Source organism: Colletotrichum chrysophilum, assembly GCF_026319265.1.
Source record: "Colletotrichum chrysophilum strain AFK26 chromosome Unknown scaffold_121, whole genome shotgun sequence".
Taxonomy (NCBI): Eukaryota; Fungi; Ascomycota; class Sordariomycetes; order Glomerellales; family Glomerellaceae; genus Colletotrichum; species Colletotrichum chrysophilum.
In genome coordinates this window covers 109651-128470 of record NW_026517408.1, presented here as the reverse complement: position 1 = coordinate 128470, position 18820 = coordinate 109651, and the positions used below count along the sequence as shown (strand labels likewise).

General features: G+C 51.7%; 7 protein-coding genes across 7 annotated transcripts; 4 read left to right on the top strand and 3 right to left on the bottom strand.

Moving 5' to 3' along the window:
* Window positions 1-704: 704 nt before the first annotated feature.
* Window positions 705-2405, top strand: COL26b_010828 (uncharacterized protein; the record flags this gene model as incomplete). The annotated part of the gene is made up of 2 exons (XM_053183514.1): window positions 705-797; window positions 909-2405. 2 exons carry the CDS (start codon window positions 705-707, stop codon window positions 2403-2405), a joined length of 1590 nt encoding a protein of 529 aa, XP_053032580.1.
* A 942-nt stretch (window positions 2406-3347) lies between these two features.
* On the bottom strand, window positions 3348-4028 carry COL26b_010827 (uncharacterized protein; the record flags this gene model as incomplete). Its single annotated transcript, XM_053183513.1, has 1 exon — window positions 3348-4028. The coding sequence occupies one exon, from the start codon at window positions 4026-4028 to the stop codon at window positions 3348-3350; it is 681 nt and encodes a 226-aa protein (XP_053032579.1).
* A 2913-nt stretch (window positions 4029-6941) lies between these two features.
* Window positions 6942-7634, top strand: COL26b_010826 (uncharacterized protein; the record flags this gene model as incomplete). Its single annotated transcript, XM_053183512.1, has 3 exons — window positions 6942-6960; window positions 7032-7345; window positions 7404-7634. The coding sequence occupies 3 exons, from the start codon at window positions 6942-6944 to the stop codon at window positions 7632-7634; spliced, it is 564 nt and encodes a 187-aa protein (XP_053032578.1).
* Window positions 7635-8191: 557 nt separating this feature from the next.
* COL26b_010825 (uncharacterized protein) lies at window positions 8192-9059 on the top strand (the record flags this gene model as incomplete). Its single annotated transcript, XM_053183511.1, has 2 exons — window positions 8192-8991; window positions 9035-9059. The coding sequence occupies 2 exons, from the start codon at window positions 8192-8194 to the stop codon at window positions 9057-9059; spliced, it is 825 nt and encodes a 274-aa protein (XP_053032577.1).
* Window positions 9060-11452: 2393 nt separating this feature from the next.
* Window positions 11453-12280, top strand: COL26b_010824 (uncharacterized protein; the record flags this gene model as incomplete). Its single annotated transcript, XM_053183510.1, has 1 exon — window positions 11453-12280. The coding sequence occupies one exon, from the start codon at window positions 11453-11455 to the stop codon at window positions 12278-12280; it is 828 nt and encodes a 275-aa protein (XP_053032576.1).
* A 759-nt stretch (window positions 12281-13039) lies between these two features.
* COL26b_010823 (uncharacterized protein) lies at window positions 13040-14874 on the bottom strand (the record flags this gene model as incomplete). Its single annotated transcript, XM_053183509.1, has 3 exons — window positions 13040-14194; window positions 14258-14353; window positions 14416-14874. The coding sequence occupies 3 exons, from the start codon at window positions 14872-14874 to the stop codon at window positions 13040-13042; spliced, it is 1710 nt and encodes a 569-aa protein (XP_053032575.1).
* A 1060-nt stretch (window positions 14875-15934) lies between these two features.
* Window positions 15935-16915, bottom strand: COL26b_010822 (uncharacterized protein; the record flags this gene model as incomplete). The annotated part of the gene is made up of 3 exons (XM_053183508.1): window positions 15935-16186; window positions 16246-16527; window positions 16589-16915. 3 exons carry the CDS (start codon window positions 16913-16915, stop codon window positions 15935-15937), a joined length of 861 nt encoding a protein of 286 aa, XP_053032574.1.
* Window positions 16916-18820: the final 1905 nt, after the last annotated feature.

Below are 18820 nucleotides of genomic sequence, written 5' to 3'. Positions count from 1 at the left end.
AAGGACCGAGCTAGCGGCGGGAAACTGGCGGAGAAACTCTTTGGGGGCCGCGGGTGACGACATGTGGAACGCGACAGTCCTGGCTCGGGTCAATGGGTGAGAGAGAGGTATTTGCTGGCTGGTGTCTGTACTGGCAGCAGTGAAGTCTTCTGCTATGCAGCTCTTCAACCCCAGGTCGGCATATTAATCCACGACGCCGGTAGCCATCATCTTAACGTACATACACTGCAGGAAATGGGTGCAGATGCAAACAGCCGGGCGATGGTCCGTTGGCCGAACATTGAATCGGGGCTGACGGAGCCGTTTTGATAGCGACTAGCATGTGGCTTAGCTATCGGTTCACCATGTGGCTAGTGCTTTAGCCTCAACAGCCACACTCACCTGGCCCAAGCGCGGCTAGACTTCGGGTCGGGTCAAGCACGTCTCCAGATCCCCGGATTCTTTCCATTGGAGCCTGGCGTTGTTTCGACGGCGAACCTTGAAAACGTGGATTATCAACAGCGCGCATCGGCCCATCCGAAATCCATCGAGTCCATCGACGACCGTCCCATCCGCATCGAGCACACCACGCTTCTACATCAAAAATACCAAGCCCTTGTCGATAAACCACCGTATGCCCGCTTCCACATCGCGATAACTCGACCGACTCCGGCTGAGCCTTACCAGGGGCTGGCCTCCACGTCCCCACCGCAGCCCTGGACGAAATGGGCGTCATTAGAAAGAAGACCGTCACACGAGGCGGCGAGGGTGGTGTCAAGTACCACTGCGATATCTGCTCTGTAGACATCACATCAACGGTATGTTGTTTTGTTGTTTTGCCCGTCGTCGCGTCCCTCAGCCCCGCTGCCGAGCTCCGGCGCAAACATCATCTCGCGCCTCGCGCTAACGCCCACCCTCTGCGTCGATAGGTACGCATCAGATGCGCCCACTCCGCCTGCAACGACTACGACCTCTGCGTCCAATGCTTTTCGCAGGGCAAATCCAGTTCGAACCATAAGCCAGAATCACATCCATACCGCGTCATCGAGCAGAACTCCTTTCCCATCTTCGACCGGGATTGGGGCGCCGACGAAGAACTTCTCCTCCTTGAGGGCGCAGAGATATACGGCCTGGGATCATGGGCTGACATTGCGGATCACATTGGCGGTTTCCGCCACAAGGACGAAATTAGGGACCACTACCTGAAGGTCTACGTCGACTCGCCCAGGTTTCCGCTGCCGAAACGCTGCAGTCCAGGCGACAATGAGCTCGCAAACGAGATCTCCAGGGAGGACTTCCAGGCCAAGAAGAAGCGCAGGATAGAGGAGCGCAAAGACGCCGCGAAGAATGCGCCCACATTACAACCCAAGACGAAGCCGACCGCCTCCGTACCAGCATGTCACGAAATTCAAGGATACATGCCTGGTCGTTTGGAGTTCGAGACAGAATACGCAAACGAGGCGGAAGAAGCGGTACAGCTCATGCAATTCGATCCAGGCGATGGCCTCAACCCTAGAACTGGTGATCTTGAGCCGGAGATGGAGCTGAAGTTGACGGTCATGGACATCTACAACTGCCGCCTTACCCAGCGTGTCGACAGGAAAAAGGTCATTTTTGAGCACAACCTGCTGGAATACCGCGAAAACACAAAGGTCGAAAAGAAGAGAAGTAAGGAGGAGAGGGATCTGCTCAACAAGGCCAAGCCTTTTGCAAGGATGATGAACCACGACGACTTTGAGAGCTTATGCCAGGGTCTTATTGACGAGCTCAACCTCCGACAGGCTATTACCCAGCTTCAAGAATGGAGGAGTCTGCGCATTGGTGACCTTCGAAGCGGAGAGAAGTTCGAGACTGAGAAGGCGCAGAGGGCACAGAAAGCGATACCAATGGGCTCAATGGACAGAGAGCGCATGGCGTCGGCCCAAAGGTCCAAGGCGGCCGCTGTGCCCGACCCCCCAAGCGGAGCCGCACTCCTTGTCCAGCCCGAGCTGCCAATACGGACAGCACCGCCATCCAATGGCACCAACGGCGCGGACGCGAAAAGCGAGCCTCAAACCAACGGCAACGTCAACGGGGCCTCAACAAATGGCACCGTCATTGTGGCAAACGGAACGGGCCCGTCAGGTCCCGTCACGCGGCAGAAGTACATGGCACAGGCTCTGCCAGGCGTCACACCCCTTACCCTTGCACAAGAGGCCGCACCAGACTTGCACCTGCTCACGCCTGAGGAAGCCAAGCTCTGCGAGGTGGTGCGGCTGCAGCCCAAGCCATACCTGATGATCAAGGAGCAGATTCTCAAGGAGGCCCTCAAGAGCAACGGTACACTGAAGAAGAAGCAGGCCAAGGAGATCTGTAGGCTGGACTCGCAGAAGGGTGGGCGCATTTTTGAGTTTTTCATCAACGCTGGCTGGGTTGGCAGGGCATAGTATGCTGCAAAGTAAGCAACCAGCGCAGATGCTGGGTCTGGCTTGGGCTCTGGCTCAAGATGCGATGTCCTTACCTCAACTGACTTGACTTTGGAGTATCATCAAAAGGGGGCGGTGGGTCTGTTTTTTTAGGGGAGTAGGGGAACATATTTTAGTTTGAAGTGTATCAAGATACCAATCTACGAGCGCAACTCTTTGCCTCCAATTCTCACAGCGGACGTAGCGTTACAAAGTTCATGTAGCTTTTGTTGGATAGATGTGTCCGCGGTTCACTGCTTCAGGTTTTGCATCAACGGTGAAGGGTGAGGCCCAAATCGAGCGAAGACAGACCGAAACTTGACTCATGGTTCCAAGACACACTAAAATATGGCTTCAACCTCACTTCGACGCGAACGCGTGCCAAGCTGAAGCTATGTTGGTCTATTGAAGCTTCAGGATCAACTTGATGGAGAACATTAGGTAATCCGAACCGTAGGCACCGACACCGGGGGACGCTCGTTCTGCTGCCTGCGTGGATCATCCCATGTTTGCTGATCGAGAGGGAAGGGACCCATAACATTGCAATTTCAGGTTGCATCGACCCGGGCCTCCAGGGGGCACTTTAACGGACATAAGGCCTTTCTTCAGCAAACTTCAGAGCTTTGGCCACTGCATATTCGTGAAGCGCAGTTCACTCAGTGATGGCCCCATGGTGAATATCACGAGGTCGTCTAAGCACAGAGAATTTCCGTATGTGGTTGAAATAAAGATTAAATGTCGACCGGGTATATTTTACGCCCCAAAGTGTGTTTTTAAGGTTAAGTTACAAGAATTAATTACAGGTAAAATTTAAGATTTTTATTTTCTCCTCCCGAGAAACTCTAGGTGGGAAAATGGAGACCGTAAGATCCTAACCCCAGTGGTGGACTTGTCTTCTTCAAACAGCTCTTGGCATGATCTTGCTTAGAGCATAACGGCACCGACGATGCCAGCAGCAGCAGCCGCAGCGGCGACGAACAGGCCAGTCTCCTTGGGCGCGGCGGCAGGGACAGCGGTGGTCGAGGCAGCGCTGCCAGACGCACCAGAACCAGACGCGGACGCAGAAGATCCAGCGGTACCAGTCGCAGTAGCACCAGAAGCGCCGCTGCCGCTGGACGTAGCCGTAACCAAGCCCGTAGCAGTCGCCGACGCCGACGCCGTGCCGTCCTCGGAGGTGATGACCGCGGCCGCGCTCGTGCAGATGGCGTCGCCGTACTCGGCGAGGATGCTGGAGAACTGGGGCACGTCGGAGCAGGCCTGGTAGAGGGAGCGGATCTCGGTGATGTGGGCGTCCTGCCAGCTCTGGAGGGCGGAGGAGTAGGAGGTGATGAGGGCGCCGGCGGAGCCGGTGATGGAGGGGAACTGGCACGGGTCGGTGATGGTGGGGACGTCGACGTCGGTGTAGGTGGCGAGGGCGGTGGGCAGCTCGGGGAAGTCGTCGACGACGGTGGAGTGCGCGGCGTAGGCGGACAGGCAGGCGGCTTCGTCGCGGGCGGCGAGCTGGGCCTCGGCGCGGCGGAAGGCGTGCGGGAGAGTGCCGGACAGGTCGCGGACGGCGAGGACGGCGGCCGGGAGGGTGGCGGCGAGGAGGAGCTTGGACTGCATTGTGGCGGTTGGTGTTGGTGTTGGTGGTGAAGGGGTGTGTGAGCGGGTGAAGCTGGTGAGACTGGTTAAAGTCTTTTTGTGGGATTATACGGCAGCTTGGCTTTGGGGCTGGAGAGAGAAGAAACAACAGGAAGAGGTGGACAATGGGGGGCGGGATGTGTTCAGCTCTTTAATATCATGTCACCGGCTGGATTCATGTAGACACCCTTGTTCGACGATTACTCGATTCGATATGGCTCAGATGGGGTGTGGTGTGTGACTGAGTGCCCCAGAGAATCATTCACTGGGTCTGACTAGGCGACCTACCCACGGATACAGAAAAAATACAGACATCGTCAGGCAGGCCAAGCGAATAGGAAAGGGAGCCAAGCCAACCAAGACAGTCGGGCAATCTCGTTTGCCCCCCTGAGTTGGCGCCGAGTGTGCTGTGTGTGCCTGCTGCCTGCTCTGGCCGGGCGAACGATGCAATGATCGCCCGCGCCCGGTACCGTGGGTCCGCGAAGGGATGATGGGTCGACGGGAGAGAGCATATTCGTACCTCCCGTCGAGAATTGGACCGAACTGGACTTTTGTCTTGTGCCTGGGACAGGGGTCTGTTGGACGCTAAGCTACGGCGAGGATGTGAGAAATTTGGGAGTGGTGGTTATTCGGAAGATAATGCACAGCGGCACGGGAAAGGGGTAAAGAAGAAGTAGCAGCAGCAGCTGTCATTCACTGCTTTGCCGCTTGGGATCTCAAAACTGTGCAGTGCAGTGTGACGGTATCTCACATGTATCTCGTCCTCTCTCTACAGCCTATGATGGATCGCGTCCCCTATCGCTCACCCGAAAAGTGGGAAATATCCAGTAGGATGGTCTGGGCGCGTCGTGGGTTTCGCGATGTGGTGCGGTCCAGCTGTTCGGCCGCGAAAAGGGCGAGCTTTTTTGCGCTGGCAAAGTTCTGTTGATTCAGTGATTCTGCTGTGTCTGGCTGTCTGTCAGAGATACGGACAGGGATGAACTGCAAAAGTCCTTTTTTGTCGGCGACCAGAAGGACATCACATCCCTGCTGAGCATCCTCAGGTTGAGTGTGGCTCCGCCGTTCGCGTGATGCCGCGCGACCATTTAACCAGTAAAAAGCTCCGACGAGGGAGATTGCGAGGACCGCTTTTCAAACGTGGATTTTTTTGATGGTAGTCTGCACTATGATTTGTTGATGGTTGAGAAATATGGGACGGAAGTGGTTTTTGCTGGCTTTGAAGGATTCGCGCAGGTCTTGGGTTACCCCAGTTTCCTGCTCCTACTGGAGAGAGGCAGCAGAATAACGTATGGAGGTGACGAAAGTCAAGAACCGCATCGTGAGGCTAAGTTGCGAAGGAATCGAAACAGTGCTTGGCATACACGAAGTGCCTTTGTTGCAAACAGGAGCGATATGTTCCATTGTCTGCCTCTACCCGTAGTGCATTCTCGAATCTCCCGGAGCCGGGATATCCCATCTCACGTCCAAGCGGCCGATGTCGTCCTGCAGGCAGCTAAGCGGCACGGTACTTTTCCCATTTAACTTGTGCCATCCGAAGAACCGAATATTTCAGCTAGCCTACCAAACTTTTGCCTTCTTTTGCTATTATTTTTTCTAGCCATGGTTTTCAGCTCCCCACGTCGTGAGTAACGGCTCCAACGGCATTTCCTACGTTACACTGGTTTACATCCTAGACACAGCCTCGATGCATTACACACCGCGTCGCGCTAGTGCTGACGGCGCCAGACGCCGTCTTGCCTGTTATTCGGAGCCTGTCCCGCTGCAGGGCTTGGCGTTTGCCCCCTCCCGCCTCTGTGTACTGTGTCAGCCTGAGATTGGCAGCTGTCTTTGCTTGAAGCGTGACGAAGTGGTTCCGGAAGGAATGCGCTGCGGTGGGCGCTGACGTTGCTTTACATTGTTGGCATGTTCGGCGAGTTGAAGATGTGCAGGTCAGGGTGGGGAGGACAATAAGGATCTTACCTCGTGCAGCTAGCGACTGTCGACTTTTGGTAAGTCGTAGTTTTCTACGTTGTATGAGGCATGTAAGTGAGATTGAGAATCCCCATCTGAGGTGGGTTGGTAAATTCCAACGGCGGGAGTCTATCTCGATCCGGCTCCGGGACTTTTGCCTTTCAATAGAACTTCGGCGTCCCTTTCGAAGATGGACATGATCTGCAATCCCGAGTCATTCTGTAAACAATTCTCGGGATAATAAGGCCAGCTGAAAGAAGGTTATTCAAACTTGCCTTCGGAGGACATCCGCAGCGTCTAGCTCGTCTTCAGCCCAAGCCCGAAGGAACAACAGACCGTAGCATCAAAACCCTAAATTGCCCCGAACCTCAAACCAAAGTCATTCTCCTCAACTCAAAATCAAGCCCAGTCTCTCTTGTGAGGATGGCAGTGTCCAGAAGCAGCCAAGTCCCTCCCAAACACCGAAGCTCCAATAAGCAGCCCGCGCGGCGTAAGCCACCGGCTCAGCCATTCGGCGCCCGGTCGTCGGTAGGGCTGACGTGCGTTTTCTAAATCCAACCGTCTTCATTCGGTCCAACGGTGCATGTGTGTCGGCACAAAGAAGTTGTGGAAAGCCATATTTGGCAGCTCGTGCTGATGCTGACTTCGCCTCCATGCAGAGGCTACGTCAAAGGATTCCCCGCGGGGTATCTTGGGGAGGAGGCTCTTTGACGGATGGTTGTTTATAAATGTGGTTTCTGCCTGTGGGCCGTTGCTGTTTTTTAGAGAGTGTGCTGTCGAAATACGTCTTTCAAATATTGAAGAAATATCAGCATGAAGAGCGTACTCACATCCATCATTGCCCTTTCGGGGTTATTTGTATCCTTGGCAGATGCACATGTCGAAATTTCGTATCCGGGATGGAGGGGGAACAATATCATTACAAATGAGACGTTCCCGTTCGGGATGCAATGGATGTATCCATGTGAGTTTTCCTAAACACTTCGCCTGCGTGATCAAGTCCAATGTCTAGACATCTGACATGGCATCAAACAGGTGGCGGCCTCAACGTAACCCAGAACCGAACCCACTGGCCTCTCGAAGGCGGTGCCATCGCCGTCCAGCCCGGCTACAACAGCGGCCACCAGAGCGCCCTCATGTACGCCAACATCGGCTTGGGTGAAGTGCCATCAAACTTCACCACAGTCATGGTTCCGATGTTCCACCTCACCGGTCCCACGAACGAGGCCTACGACGGCACAGTCTGTCTGCCGCATGTCCCTCTTCCGAAAAACGTGGAGCCGAAGGAGGGCGATTTGGCGACGATACAGGTCGTTCAGGCAGCGAGGCATGGTGGTGCTCTTTTCAGCGTACGTCCTCTCCAGGTGCTATAGATGATGCCGGATAGCCTTGCTAACTGGAAATCAGTGCGTCGACATCATTTTCACAGGCGATGAGTCCAAGATTGCCCCAGTGAACGAAAGCAACTGCTTCAACTCGTCGGGTCTGAGCATCCAAGCTGCGAGTATCGCGATAAACGAAAACTCAATTACGGACCCGTCTCCTACGGTCGTTTCCACTCCTTCTCCTACGAACGCTGCAATCCGCATGGTGGCGCCGGTGTCGGGCTTGATTGCTGTATTGTTGCTTCTGGTATAGGATAATTTTGATATGCGAGCGGATATATCCAGCTAACCAGGCAGACTGCGATTCTCCTATCTATGTAGTAGCCATAAATACTACTATTATTCAGGTTACCATTATTCTTATTCTTATCGAATATCGTCGTCGTCGCCGTCGTCGTTGTCTTCGTTGGTGTCGTTGGTATCGTCATCATCATCATTGTTGTTATCATTGTCGTCGTTCTTGTCGCCGTCGTGACTATTATCATTCATCGTTGCTATTAAAATGATTATTACTACTATCCTCTTATCCGATCCGTCCGGATACCAAAATTCATAGATTCAATTCACTGAGGTGTTGGTAGTCAGTTAAGTAGGGACGGCAAGAACTCCAGGGGCATTAGGGAGGACAGGGGTATCCAGCCAGTGAAAGGGAATCTTGTCAGCCACACATGCAATCGGTCACGATTTTGCCGAGAGCGGAATCTGACAGAAGAGTGCAGCCTGATCCTCCAACGCGTGACTGCCTAATATCACGAACCCAGAAACACATTACTCGACACGTTCCCCAGTGTCAACCAAATCACGAACAATATGTCGTCTGTATACACTTCGCTGAAGGCCTCGCGTCGGGAAATTCGTCTCATTTCGATCCATTCAGACTTGCACAAGCCTGACAAGATTGGTCTGCCCGAAGACAGCATTCCTGATGGAATTCTTGTGTGCACTATGAAAACGGTATCTCTGAAAGATTGGACCCCTGGCTATGCCGCCTTCCGAGCCAAGGCAATCGACTGGTCCTACTCGCCTACCACTCTCTATGAGAAGTGGGAACATTTCTCGCGCGAGAATGCTGGATGTACAGATGACGACAGAACCACTCCTGATAGATTCGTGTGGGGAGACTACGAGACCATCAGCTACACATGGGAGAATGGATCGAACATACAGCACACTATCTGCGTCAACGACAGGCCATTAGTCGTTCAAGATAATCTCTATCAGGCACTGCAAGAGTTCCGGAGAGGTAGAGACTTTGTGGAAGGCCGAACACGAATGCTCTGGGCCGATGCGATCTGTATCAATCAGGATGACCTCGACGAGCGAGCTACCGAGGTCAAAAGAATGAACGAGATTTTCAGCACTGCGATCAAGTCAACGGTCTGGCTCGGCCAGTCCCTCGACCTCAAAGGCGTAGATACCGAAGTCTACTTTGACCTCATCGACCGTCTCATTCTCTGCTCATTGACATTCACAAATGACTCGTCAACTGACGACCCACAACCAACGTCAACTGGGATCGCCTCATCTGAAGCTGGATCGCCGGATGAGCATGGCCCAGAAGACCAAGATAGCCGCACATTGTCGGGAGAGGCTCTTGCTGTGCTCTCTCGGTTCGATCCTGCAGAGCGCCCTCCAACCTCCGCCCTCGGGAAGCTGTCCGCCAACGAACGCCTACTAGTCCTGCTATTTCCAATATTTCGCCTCGATTATTGGACTCGGGTTTGGATTATCCAGGAACTCACTATCAGCTCTAGCCGAACGGTCGTACGAGCAGGGTTCTCGGAGATCTTGTTCTGGCGCTTGTCTTGGTTCGCCGAATATTTTGTCCAAGCTACTGCATTCGACCCAACATGGTCACCTGATGTAGCATATTCGGGGACCATCATGAATACGCTTTTTCTACTGAAAACCATCTTTGAAATTCTATTTCAACTTCAAACTGATGAGTGGAAGGCGGAACCTGAATACACTTTGATTATACAAGGCCTCATGTCTCGATCATCTCTTCCTCTGGATAAGCTGTACGGAGTCATAGGCTTGTTGCGGCCTGCTACGTATATCGGAATTGACGTTAATTATAGGAAGACTGTCCAACAGGGTTCCATTGATGCAGCTATAGCTTTGATTCGTGCTGGGAAGAGTCTCAAGAATTTCGAAATACGCAGAGAATTTCAAAGCTTGCGGGTGCCGTCTTGGGCTGTGGACATATCAGTAGACCAAGACCTAATGTCAAGTATCGCGATGTACTTCCAGAGGAGGAGAGGTCCAGCTGATGTTGCGGAGGTGGACTGGAAGGCATTTTGGGAGCGTCAAGTTGGACTGAATGATCAAGGCATCTTGAGTCTGAGGGCCACATACCTGGACACAATTGATGGAGTCATGGCCTCTGTGTCTGTGGAGAGTGGGGACCCGAAAAACTCGTCCCAGAAGCTTGCCCCAAGAACCATTGATCATTCAATGACGGAGCCAACAAGAATTTGCCACTCCTATAGAGACGACTTCGAAATGCTCGTTCATCTGGACAATATTCTACGTCAGATTCCAAACTGGGAGGTGAATGAGTTCGAAAACAAATATCATACAGAAAGATCACCTGACGTCTTCAAACTCGGTACACTGGCAGCAAGCTTGGAGCTGGGCAGCAACGGGTCGTCTGTATCGAGCCCCTTGGAGGTTTCGGCGGGTACAGCCACGGAATTATCTTCCCTCAAGCGGTTCCTTGATGCCAGTGCCGACTTCAAGCTTTGGAAAAACAAGTTATCATCGTTCTTTCCCGGAGTTGGACAAAAGCCAGTGTCCTCAATCCCAGTATTCCAACCATCAGACTCAGCAAACCTTTTAGAAGCAGATGAATTATTGGCACTCGAGGGCATGATGCAACATGTCAACTTGTGGACACTTCCTCAAGTGCGACTGATAACCACCACGAGTGGATTTCTCGGTGTGGCTGCTCAACTTGTGAGACAGGGCGATAGGGTTTATGCGATTGAGGGCTTCGGATGCCCTGTCATCCTACGACCTATCGAGGATGCGGACACCTTCGAGTTTATTGGTGTGGCTGAAATTTGGAGCCCGGCGGTCAGTGGGAGTTGGAAGAACATGTTATTTGATTCCATTGTTAGACTACAGTGAATGTATGCTTCGCGAGGCGCTTCGGAGGATATCTAGTCATAATCTGATAGAGCCTAGATCTGTGATAATTAAAAAAGGCTCCACTTCATGGATATATGACCAGAAAGCAAACTTCTTTTACACTTGCACAACTGATAAGCCAGTAGATGACCTTGGCCCCGAAGCGTAAGTATACAACAACAAACGGGACTTGTCGTCGTGCGAATAGAAGTTGAAATCAAGATATCGTTAAGAGCCACAGTACGGTACTGTCAGAAGAAGATCCATCAGATTCTTCCGTCTGCAGGATTGATTGCGAGCTTGAGAACGTTGCATTGTTGGTTCAATATGCAGCGGAATGGGAAGTCCTAACAGCGACTCCTACCAGACCAACAGCTGCTTGAGAGGTCTCTTCGGGTGCTGCTGTGCATGTTGATAAGACTATTGTGTAGCATCGTTGCTTACTCTGCATGCCTGACGTGTTTACCTTGACCAATTCCAACTTGTCTCCCTGCAGCACACCCTAGTTCGGACACGACAGAGCGCCGATCGCTTGTGAAGCAAAACATCGCCATTGGAGAAACAAAGTTGGTTGCTTTCAGCATACTGCAGCAATTCTAAGACTGTATGCACACAGGCGGGGTTGACTGAGGAGATGGTAGGGGTCGTACCATGAATGTCACCCTCGCGGCGCGTCCGCCACAAGCTGCCGCGGGAAATCAGATCCGGTATATTTAGTGATGGGGCCCCGCAGCCTTCAGACTCGCATCTTTGCTACTTATTCATTGTCAAACGAATATCACGTCTGCAATACTTATGCCATTTTACAGGCCTACCTTCTCTGTCAGAAACGCCAATTTTTCATTCTAGATTCTGTATGCAAACATAGGTACCTATCGATCCATTTGAATTCGGCACTGGATACTGACCAGTTGTACTCGGTATTAGAACCCATCAACCATGAAGTTCGACCTTGAAGAAGCCAAGGCTCATCTCAGGGAACACGGCTGGGTGCGCGTGCCCTCAATTCTCACAACGGAAGAGGCTGCGGCTGCTCTCGATCGACTATGGAAGGTGAAGGCTGCCGCTGAGGCCCGTGGAGAAGACACATACCTTGCATTTCTCGACCCAAACCCCAGTAATGTGCGCGTTTTCTACCTGATGGAGCTTGACAAGATCTTCCGAGACCTCATCTCGCACCCAACTGCCATATCCATGGTCAAGGCAGTGCTTGGCGAGAATTTCCTTATCAGCAACTTTACTGCCAATATTGCTCGCCCCGGATCCCAGAGTATGGCTTTGCATTCCGACCAGAGCATTGTCTTCCCCGATCCGTGGCAGGACGTGTGGGCGCTGAATGTCATCTGGTGTCTGACAGACGTCAACAAGGAGAACGGCGCGACACAGTATATTCCAGGGTCTAATAAATGGGTTTACCGCAAGCAGGTGCCTGATAATGCACCTGAGATGCTGGTCCCCTTTGAGGGCAAGGCTGGCGACATCATTGTCATGGACGGCCGCGTGTGGCACACCTCGGGCAGCAACACTACCAAGGATCAGGACCGCGCTCTGTTGTTTGGCTATTACACTGCACCTTTCATGCGTCAGCAGGTCAATTGGACTGCCAAGCTGCCCAAGGAGATCCAGGATTCGTGCAGCGAGGAGCTCAGGGAGTGGCTTGGCCTCAATCCCGTTGGAAACATTGGCATGACGGGGGATCTGCGATACATGTCGGTTCAGTACCCTGAGGGCAAGACAATTGCTAGCGAGACGGTAGCCAGTGGTTGAAGTTAGAGTTATACTGGAGTCGGATTTCACAGGGCCACCGTCTCATCATCTGAGTTGATACAGCTAGACGAAATACGGGCTCAGACTATAATGAAATCGGGGTGTGATGTGATTTCCTCGCAATTCGCACGCCAAAATATTCCTCGCATGCATATAAGAAAAGCCCAACGAGAAGTCACTCTCGGCGGCTTCAAGAATTTTCAAGGGTTGCTAAATGTAAGGTATTATAGTACCTATATTCGGCTCACATACTTGATCAATACATGTAGCTAACCAAGTAAAGTTTTTCATTACTAATATTGTCTGTGTTAGTTTCATTAGGATGCTTATGGCCGGTGCAGCTGTGGTCTCCGTCGTCCCTGTCGTCCCTGTCGTCTCTTTAGTCCCTGTCGTCTGTGGCCGCCAGATTAAAAAACACTAAATACCGCACATTTGTCTTCTCAACCCAAACGTACGATAAAGACCTGGATTTCATGAGACTGATTGAACTTGTCTTAAGTCAAAGACGCCTGATAATAATCATGAATGGCTACTTAGCAATGGGAACGATGCTCGCAAGACTAGGCGATATTTATATTCCGTAGGGAAGCTTTGATTGTCTCATACAGATTTGATGACAGTCCAGCTGGAGGCGACTTAGGTGCTGCAGTATCATTACTCGCTCTTTCCTGGAAGGGAAGCGTCATTGTTTGTTGTATTGACTTGCCCAACCTCAAAGCCAACCCGCCTAAAGTCTGCGAATATGACATAGCAGATAAATTAATGGTTCAGCTTCACCGGAATTGATCTCCAGTACTCAAGGGCCTCCCTTCTGATACTATCCTCCTCCAGCCATGTTCCATTGGGGCTGACATTCACTTGCCACCCCAGGCCATCTGATCCTGGTTTCGAGTACAAACTCCACTCAGCTGCAGGCGACGCCTTGAGGGCGTTCGGATCACCGTTGACCACAAAACTGGCATAGTATCTGGCAAGTATCTTTCCGGCTTCTGGATACTGCGTGTCAGGTTCAGCCCATGCGTATGGGACGTCAGAGCCGTGAGAAATGCCAAGGTAAGGGGTGATGCTGTTATTGGTGTTCCAATGCAACTTCCAGACGGGAATATCAGCCGCAGAAAGACGAGATGCGATCTCTTGAGAGGCACTGATATAAGAAGTATCGCCGTAGACTGCGGTGAGACGTGTGAACTGCGCGGATTGGCCACGAGCATCCACGTAAGGAGAACTTGAGTAGGCTTGGGGATCAGGGTATAACCGAGAGAATGCTTCACGATCGCTGCTGTCAAGACCCGGATACAGATTGGCCAACCAACTCCAGGCTTGTTCGTCGGTGGTAAGATTTGTCGGTGCGTACATACTTCCTTCGTCGGTGATGAAGGAGGTGAGAGCTGGGACGTGATTCCACTCCCCAGATTCCCAAGTCTCTGACGGTAGACGAGGAATAATGGCAGCGCCCGAGACGGCTTGGAAGGGATGGGTTCCGTTGTACCGGTAATCAGCCAGTAGCGCCGTAGATGTTTGCTCAATGAGATCCACATCGACTTGTCTCAAACAGGCTAACAGGTCCTCGGCAACGCCGTCATCCTGGCATCCTACTCTTTCAAGGAACTGCTCGTACTGCTTGACAATAATGGGCTCAGAAGCATTTGGGAAAGATCGTCCAGTTGGGCCACCAGACTGGAAGATGGCTTGATGGAAAAGCTTCTCGCCCTCAGCGAAGGGGTTTTGGTAGTGGAAACCGACTGAGTGGGCACCGGCGGACTTTCCACCCAGCGTGACACGATCAAGGTCTCCGCCGAATGATGAGATGTACTTGTGGACAAAGCGAAGAAGCTGGTGTTGGTCTTGCAAGCCCAAGTTCACCAAGTCGAGATCTGCAAGGAGAGGTGATGCGAGAAACCCGAGAGCAGCAAGCTGGATTGACAAGAATGTCAGCTAACGAGAGAGTAGATGTAAGTGGCAACAGAGTGAACCAACCCTGTAGTTGAACGTGACGACCATCACAGGTTCAGGTGATGAGGCTACAAATGACGCGCCATCAAATATAATACCAGCTCCATTGCGGAACAGACCCTGGCACAGATTAGCTTAAGTCCATTGCATAGGGGGGGGGGGGGTAGTTATCTAGAACGTACGCCATGGATCCAAATCAAAACAGGCAGCTTCTCCTCGATGCTAACCCCAGCTGGTCTGTAAACATTGAGGTTCAGACAGTCCTCGCCGTACTCCAAATCAGTCTTGATGTAGGTCACCAGATTCGAATTCCCCGGCTCTTGAATGCAGACTTTACCATAGACCTTAGCATCGCGAGTCCCATTGTAAGCCGGCGGCCAACCTGTAACCGAGAAGCGCAGGTCACCAATTGGTTGAGTCGCGTAGTCAATACCGTACCAAGCATGAACCGGCTTTGAGAGGGGGTATCCCGAAGTCGTAGAGTTCAGTGTTGTGCCGGTAAATGAGCCATATGAGGGAATTGAGACGGTGAGCGTCTCATTGAGGGGCAGTGGGCTGGCACGGGAAGCAGTAGCCAAGAGGAGAGAGGCGAAGAGGTTGGCGCCGTGCCAAGAGCTCCCAACAGAGGGCAACCAAACCATGACTTTCCGAATCAACGGTCAAGCGTAGCACTATTCCCAGACCGCAAACGAAGAAGAAGAGACTGGAAAATCTACAAAGTCACAGACTCGACAATTATTTATTCCGCTTAAGGAGTCGGCAGATAACTAGCCGGTGCCGATCAAATACCGGTAATAACCCCTCATACTGTCATGTTACCCTGGCAAGTCCCCCACCGAGACGATAAGAGTCCCCGCTAAGCAATTAATGGTGCAAGAGTAGTTTGAATGACGAGATTCGTGCCTTGGAATGGCGAACAGCCAAGAACTGTCGGTGGTGGATAAATTGGATTGGATCATGTCGACAAATATTGTAAAGCCAAGAATGATTATGTAGAAGGCGCATTTGAGTTAAGTACCTGCAGTAGTTTGGCCAACTGCCGCCAATGAGGAACGCCGCTCACAACAGTTGTATTGATTTGGTGTCCACAGGCTTCATTGTATGCTCCTGAGGTCGCACGACACTTCGAATGGACTTGTCTCCTGTTATCTCGAAGTCGTTGTGATTTTCGTACCGTGTTCGTGTTGATGCAGCAATATTGCTCTCATAACATTCTCCGGGTCACGCGGGGAACACGCCAAGGAAGCCGAGTGGGGAACTGGTCGGGGAAAGTGCGACGCTTGAACCTAGTCGTCGGCGCCGGTGCCGGTACCGGGCTGGAAGACGGGGCGTCTCGGTTCATCCCCCAGCGAAGGCTTTTACTGCAATCCAGAGCGGTCAGATTGAGCTTTCGCTGTATCAATCATGCAATGTGGCGAATGGGTCTTCTCTATTCAACACGGTCATTCAAGTAGGCCATATAAACGGGCAGCCTACTCCGCGGCTACCACGATTGCAGTTAAAGTACTCTTGGTAGATCGCTTCCATGTATCATCTTGTTCACGTCAATCCAGCATAAATCGGACACTGGGCAGAAGAATGACTTGCTTGTTTGCGCTTCCGAGCCTTCCAAAGGAATGTTATAGTACAGAACATGTTCAACGCCTTATTTGTGACCCTTTTAGTTCCTCGTACAATCATCAAATCGTCGCCCAACTTTACCTACATCCAAATAAACATGGATGTAAACAAGGTTACGAAGACGACGCAGGACCCTGCTTGGATCAAGGATGCGGCGTTCTTTCCGTTGCCGCCATTACCGCCATTATTACCGTTGTTTCCGTTACCATTATTTCCCCCGTTGTTGCCGCCGCCACCTCCTCCTCCATTACCGCCGTCCTTGGCCATGTTCAATGTGAAGAACGTGCCGCCAATTGGGCGCTTGAGACCGGCCATCTTTCGGAAGGACGTCAACTTGATAGTGTCAGTGGGTGACATCCATGATTATGAAGTATCAGGGAGGTTCTTCTCACGTTGAAGTTTTTGCGGTCCTTCATATCCATACCGACCATATCAAATCCCATCCTGTTCATCTTCTCGGGCTGGACGTAGAGCAGATAGATATATCGATGCATGCCACTGCCGGACTTTGGCTCCGGCGGCATGTATTCGGTGAACGCTGCTGATGAATTCTTCAAAATCATTGAAGAGTTGAGTACCGCCGACTTGGTCTGTTCGACAGTAAAGTTTCCAGCCAAGTAGTGCTTGATGTTTCGCTCGCTCGGGTTCTCACGCGAGGGCGAGTCAGGTCCAATCTAGTTCGCTAACGTCAGTCAAACCATTCCGCATCAGCTCCACGAAACAACCAAAACTTACCATCAAGACGATGAACCGAGAGTTCCTGGTCACATTTTGTGCCATGCTGATGTTTTCCACACTGAACTCAAAGGGCATCTTGACCTCCTTCATTTTTAGCTTGGAACCAGGCATCATCAATGCCTTATCACCATCGCTGGCCATGTATCCTGCGTAGAAGGAGACCATGGGGTCAAATGATCCCATCACTTCTGGGACGATACCGCTCTCCATGAATGCCTGGTGGAACTCGGATGTCGACATGCTCCTCGGCGGCATATCGCCATGGGCAACATTAGCGGCTGCGAGTGGGGCGAACAACGCCGCGATACTGAGAATGGCCTTCATGTTGGTGTCTGGTGGTAGGTTGCCGAATGCGTCGCGGAAAGAATGGCGTCCTGCACCTAATGATATACAAGAGGGTTGAGGGCGAAAGTGACAGCAGGGCGAATCGGACACATTGACGAGTACACGACGCAAGGTTGGGCCTAAGGAAGTAGATGATCTTTATGTTCTGCCCAACTCATCACTTTACCACCAACACCCTAGTATTGGGGCATCACGGGCCAAACGTTAGACTGAAATCCTGGATCTTGAGCTGCACCAAATTGCTCAACATGCTCTGGCGATGAGACAGAAACAGTGAGGCTATTAAGCTTCGCGACAGTGCTCAAAGAGGCCGGACGTGCGCGGGGTACCGCAGACTTTTGAGCTCAAAGTTTCAGGAACATGCACGTCCCGCACCACCATTGGACCTCCTCGTTGGCGGACTGGGAACAAGCTTTTGAAGAGCGGGTGGGATGTCACTCCTTATCCTTGCAGCATTGAAAATGCGTTGCGAAATGGTTAGAGTGCTCAGAGAAACATCCTGTCACGATCGCGCACACGCAGCATGTCGGCCCATGGGAAGCTCGCAACCTTCAAATTTGTTTCCTTGCAATCATATTTCAGTGTTTCTGAGTGGCTGTCATCGACTTTCGCATGAAAGACCCTATGGTGAGAACAGACTTGGCCATATCTTGAGCTATCGTGTGCCTCCAGACGAATTAACGGACAGATAGACCCTTTCCTAGGGACCAAGGGTCGTTTATGCCGCGTACGCCAATGATATCATGACTTGAAAGTTGAATCCGTCCTGGTCTTAATTGTACAAATAATAGCTTCATAGCCCTTATCTTGCCCAACAAGCGGGAAACACGTCGCAATGCTTCGGAGAGGGCTCCGACTCAAAGCTTTGAGCCGCATGGTCACATTCGGAGATTTACTCCCGCCAAAGTGCGGCGACTTCCGAGCATCAGGCGGGGCAAGAGAAACAAGTTCACGGCTCGGGGGCCTCCGAACTAGGACAAAGCTTCGATAGGACCAGGTGAACGTAGCTGTGGTCATTCGACAAGGTATATGCTTGACGCGACAACCCCAATCTTCACGAGCCGGAATGTTTCCCACGTGCCCGGGTCGCTTTATCAACCCGACTAACAACCCAGGGCCAGTTGTTCACCACATTTCCCTCTAGATTGAGAAATGGACGCCGAAGGTACTTGTTTGCTGCTGGATTAGGGATGCTAGGCGTATTGGATGCCAAGGTCAGAAAGGCGCCGTTTCAGGGCGCCAAGAAACTCAGAGGCAAAAATAGAGTTCGAAGATCATCCACAACCCTGTTCCAGTGCAAGACTACGCGAGAGGTGACTTTGAATGGAAACAATAAACGTCTTCCTTCCTCTCTCAATTGGTTTGAGACTGTTGACAATTCACCTGTTCGGGTCAGTGATCGGCATCTACGGGGTTGCATCGTAAGGTTGCTCGTTTCAGCGAATCGCAAACGGATGCGACTGCGCTGATGTTTTCGAGCTCGCAACCACCAGACAGGGAAGGGATCCTGGCGCGGATTCATGTGGACAGTGGGCCTGTTTCATGCTTCATGGTGAATTGAGGTTTGCACCGGCAGGGTGTTGGGCGGTTGAAGATATGCATAGGATCCCAATAGAAGGATCAGGAGATGAGATGGCAAAGAAACGAACACAGAGGCATGGAAATGTAAACACCAGGAATGATACTGTGAACAGCTAGATGCAGTTCTCGAACAGGGATTCGAAGTTCTAGTGATCTCCATATGAGATCCATTATGCAACGGTGGTTGAACCTTCTTTCATTTCTTCTCTTTGAAGTTTTGAAAGTGGCCGACGAGGCTTCAATTGTATAGTCAAAGCCTCGTATTCTCTATCAATATTTCCTCTTTATTCCAACGAAGAAATA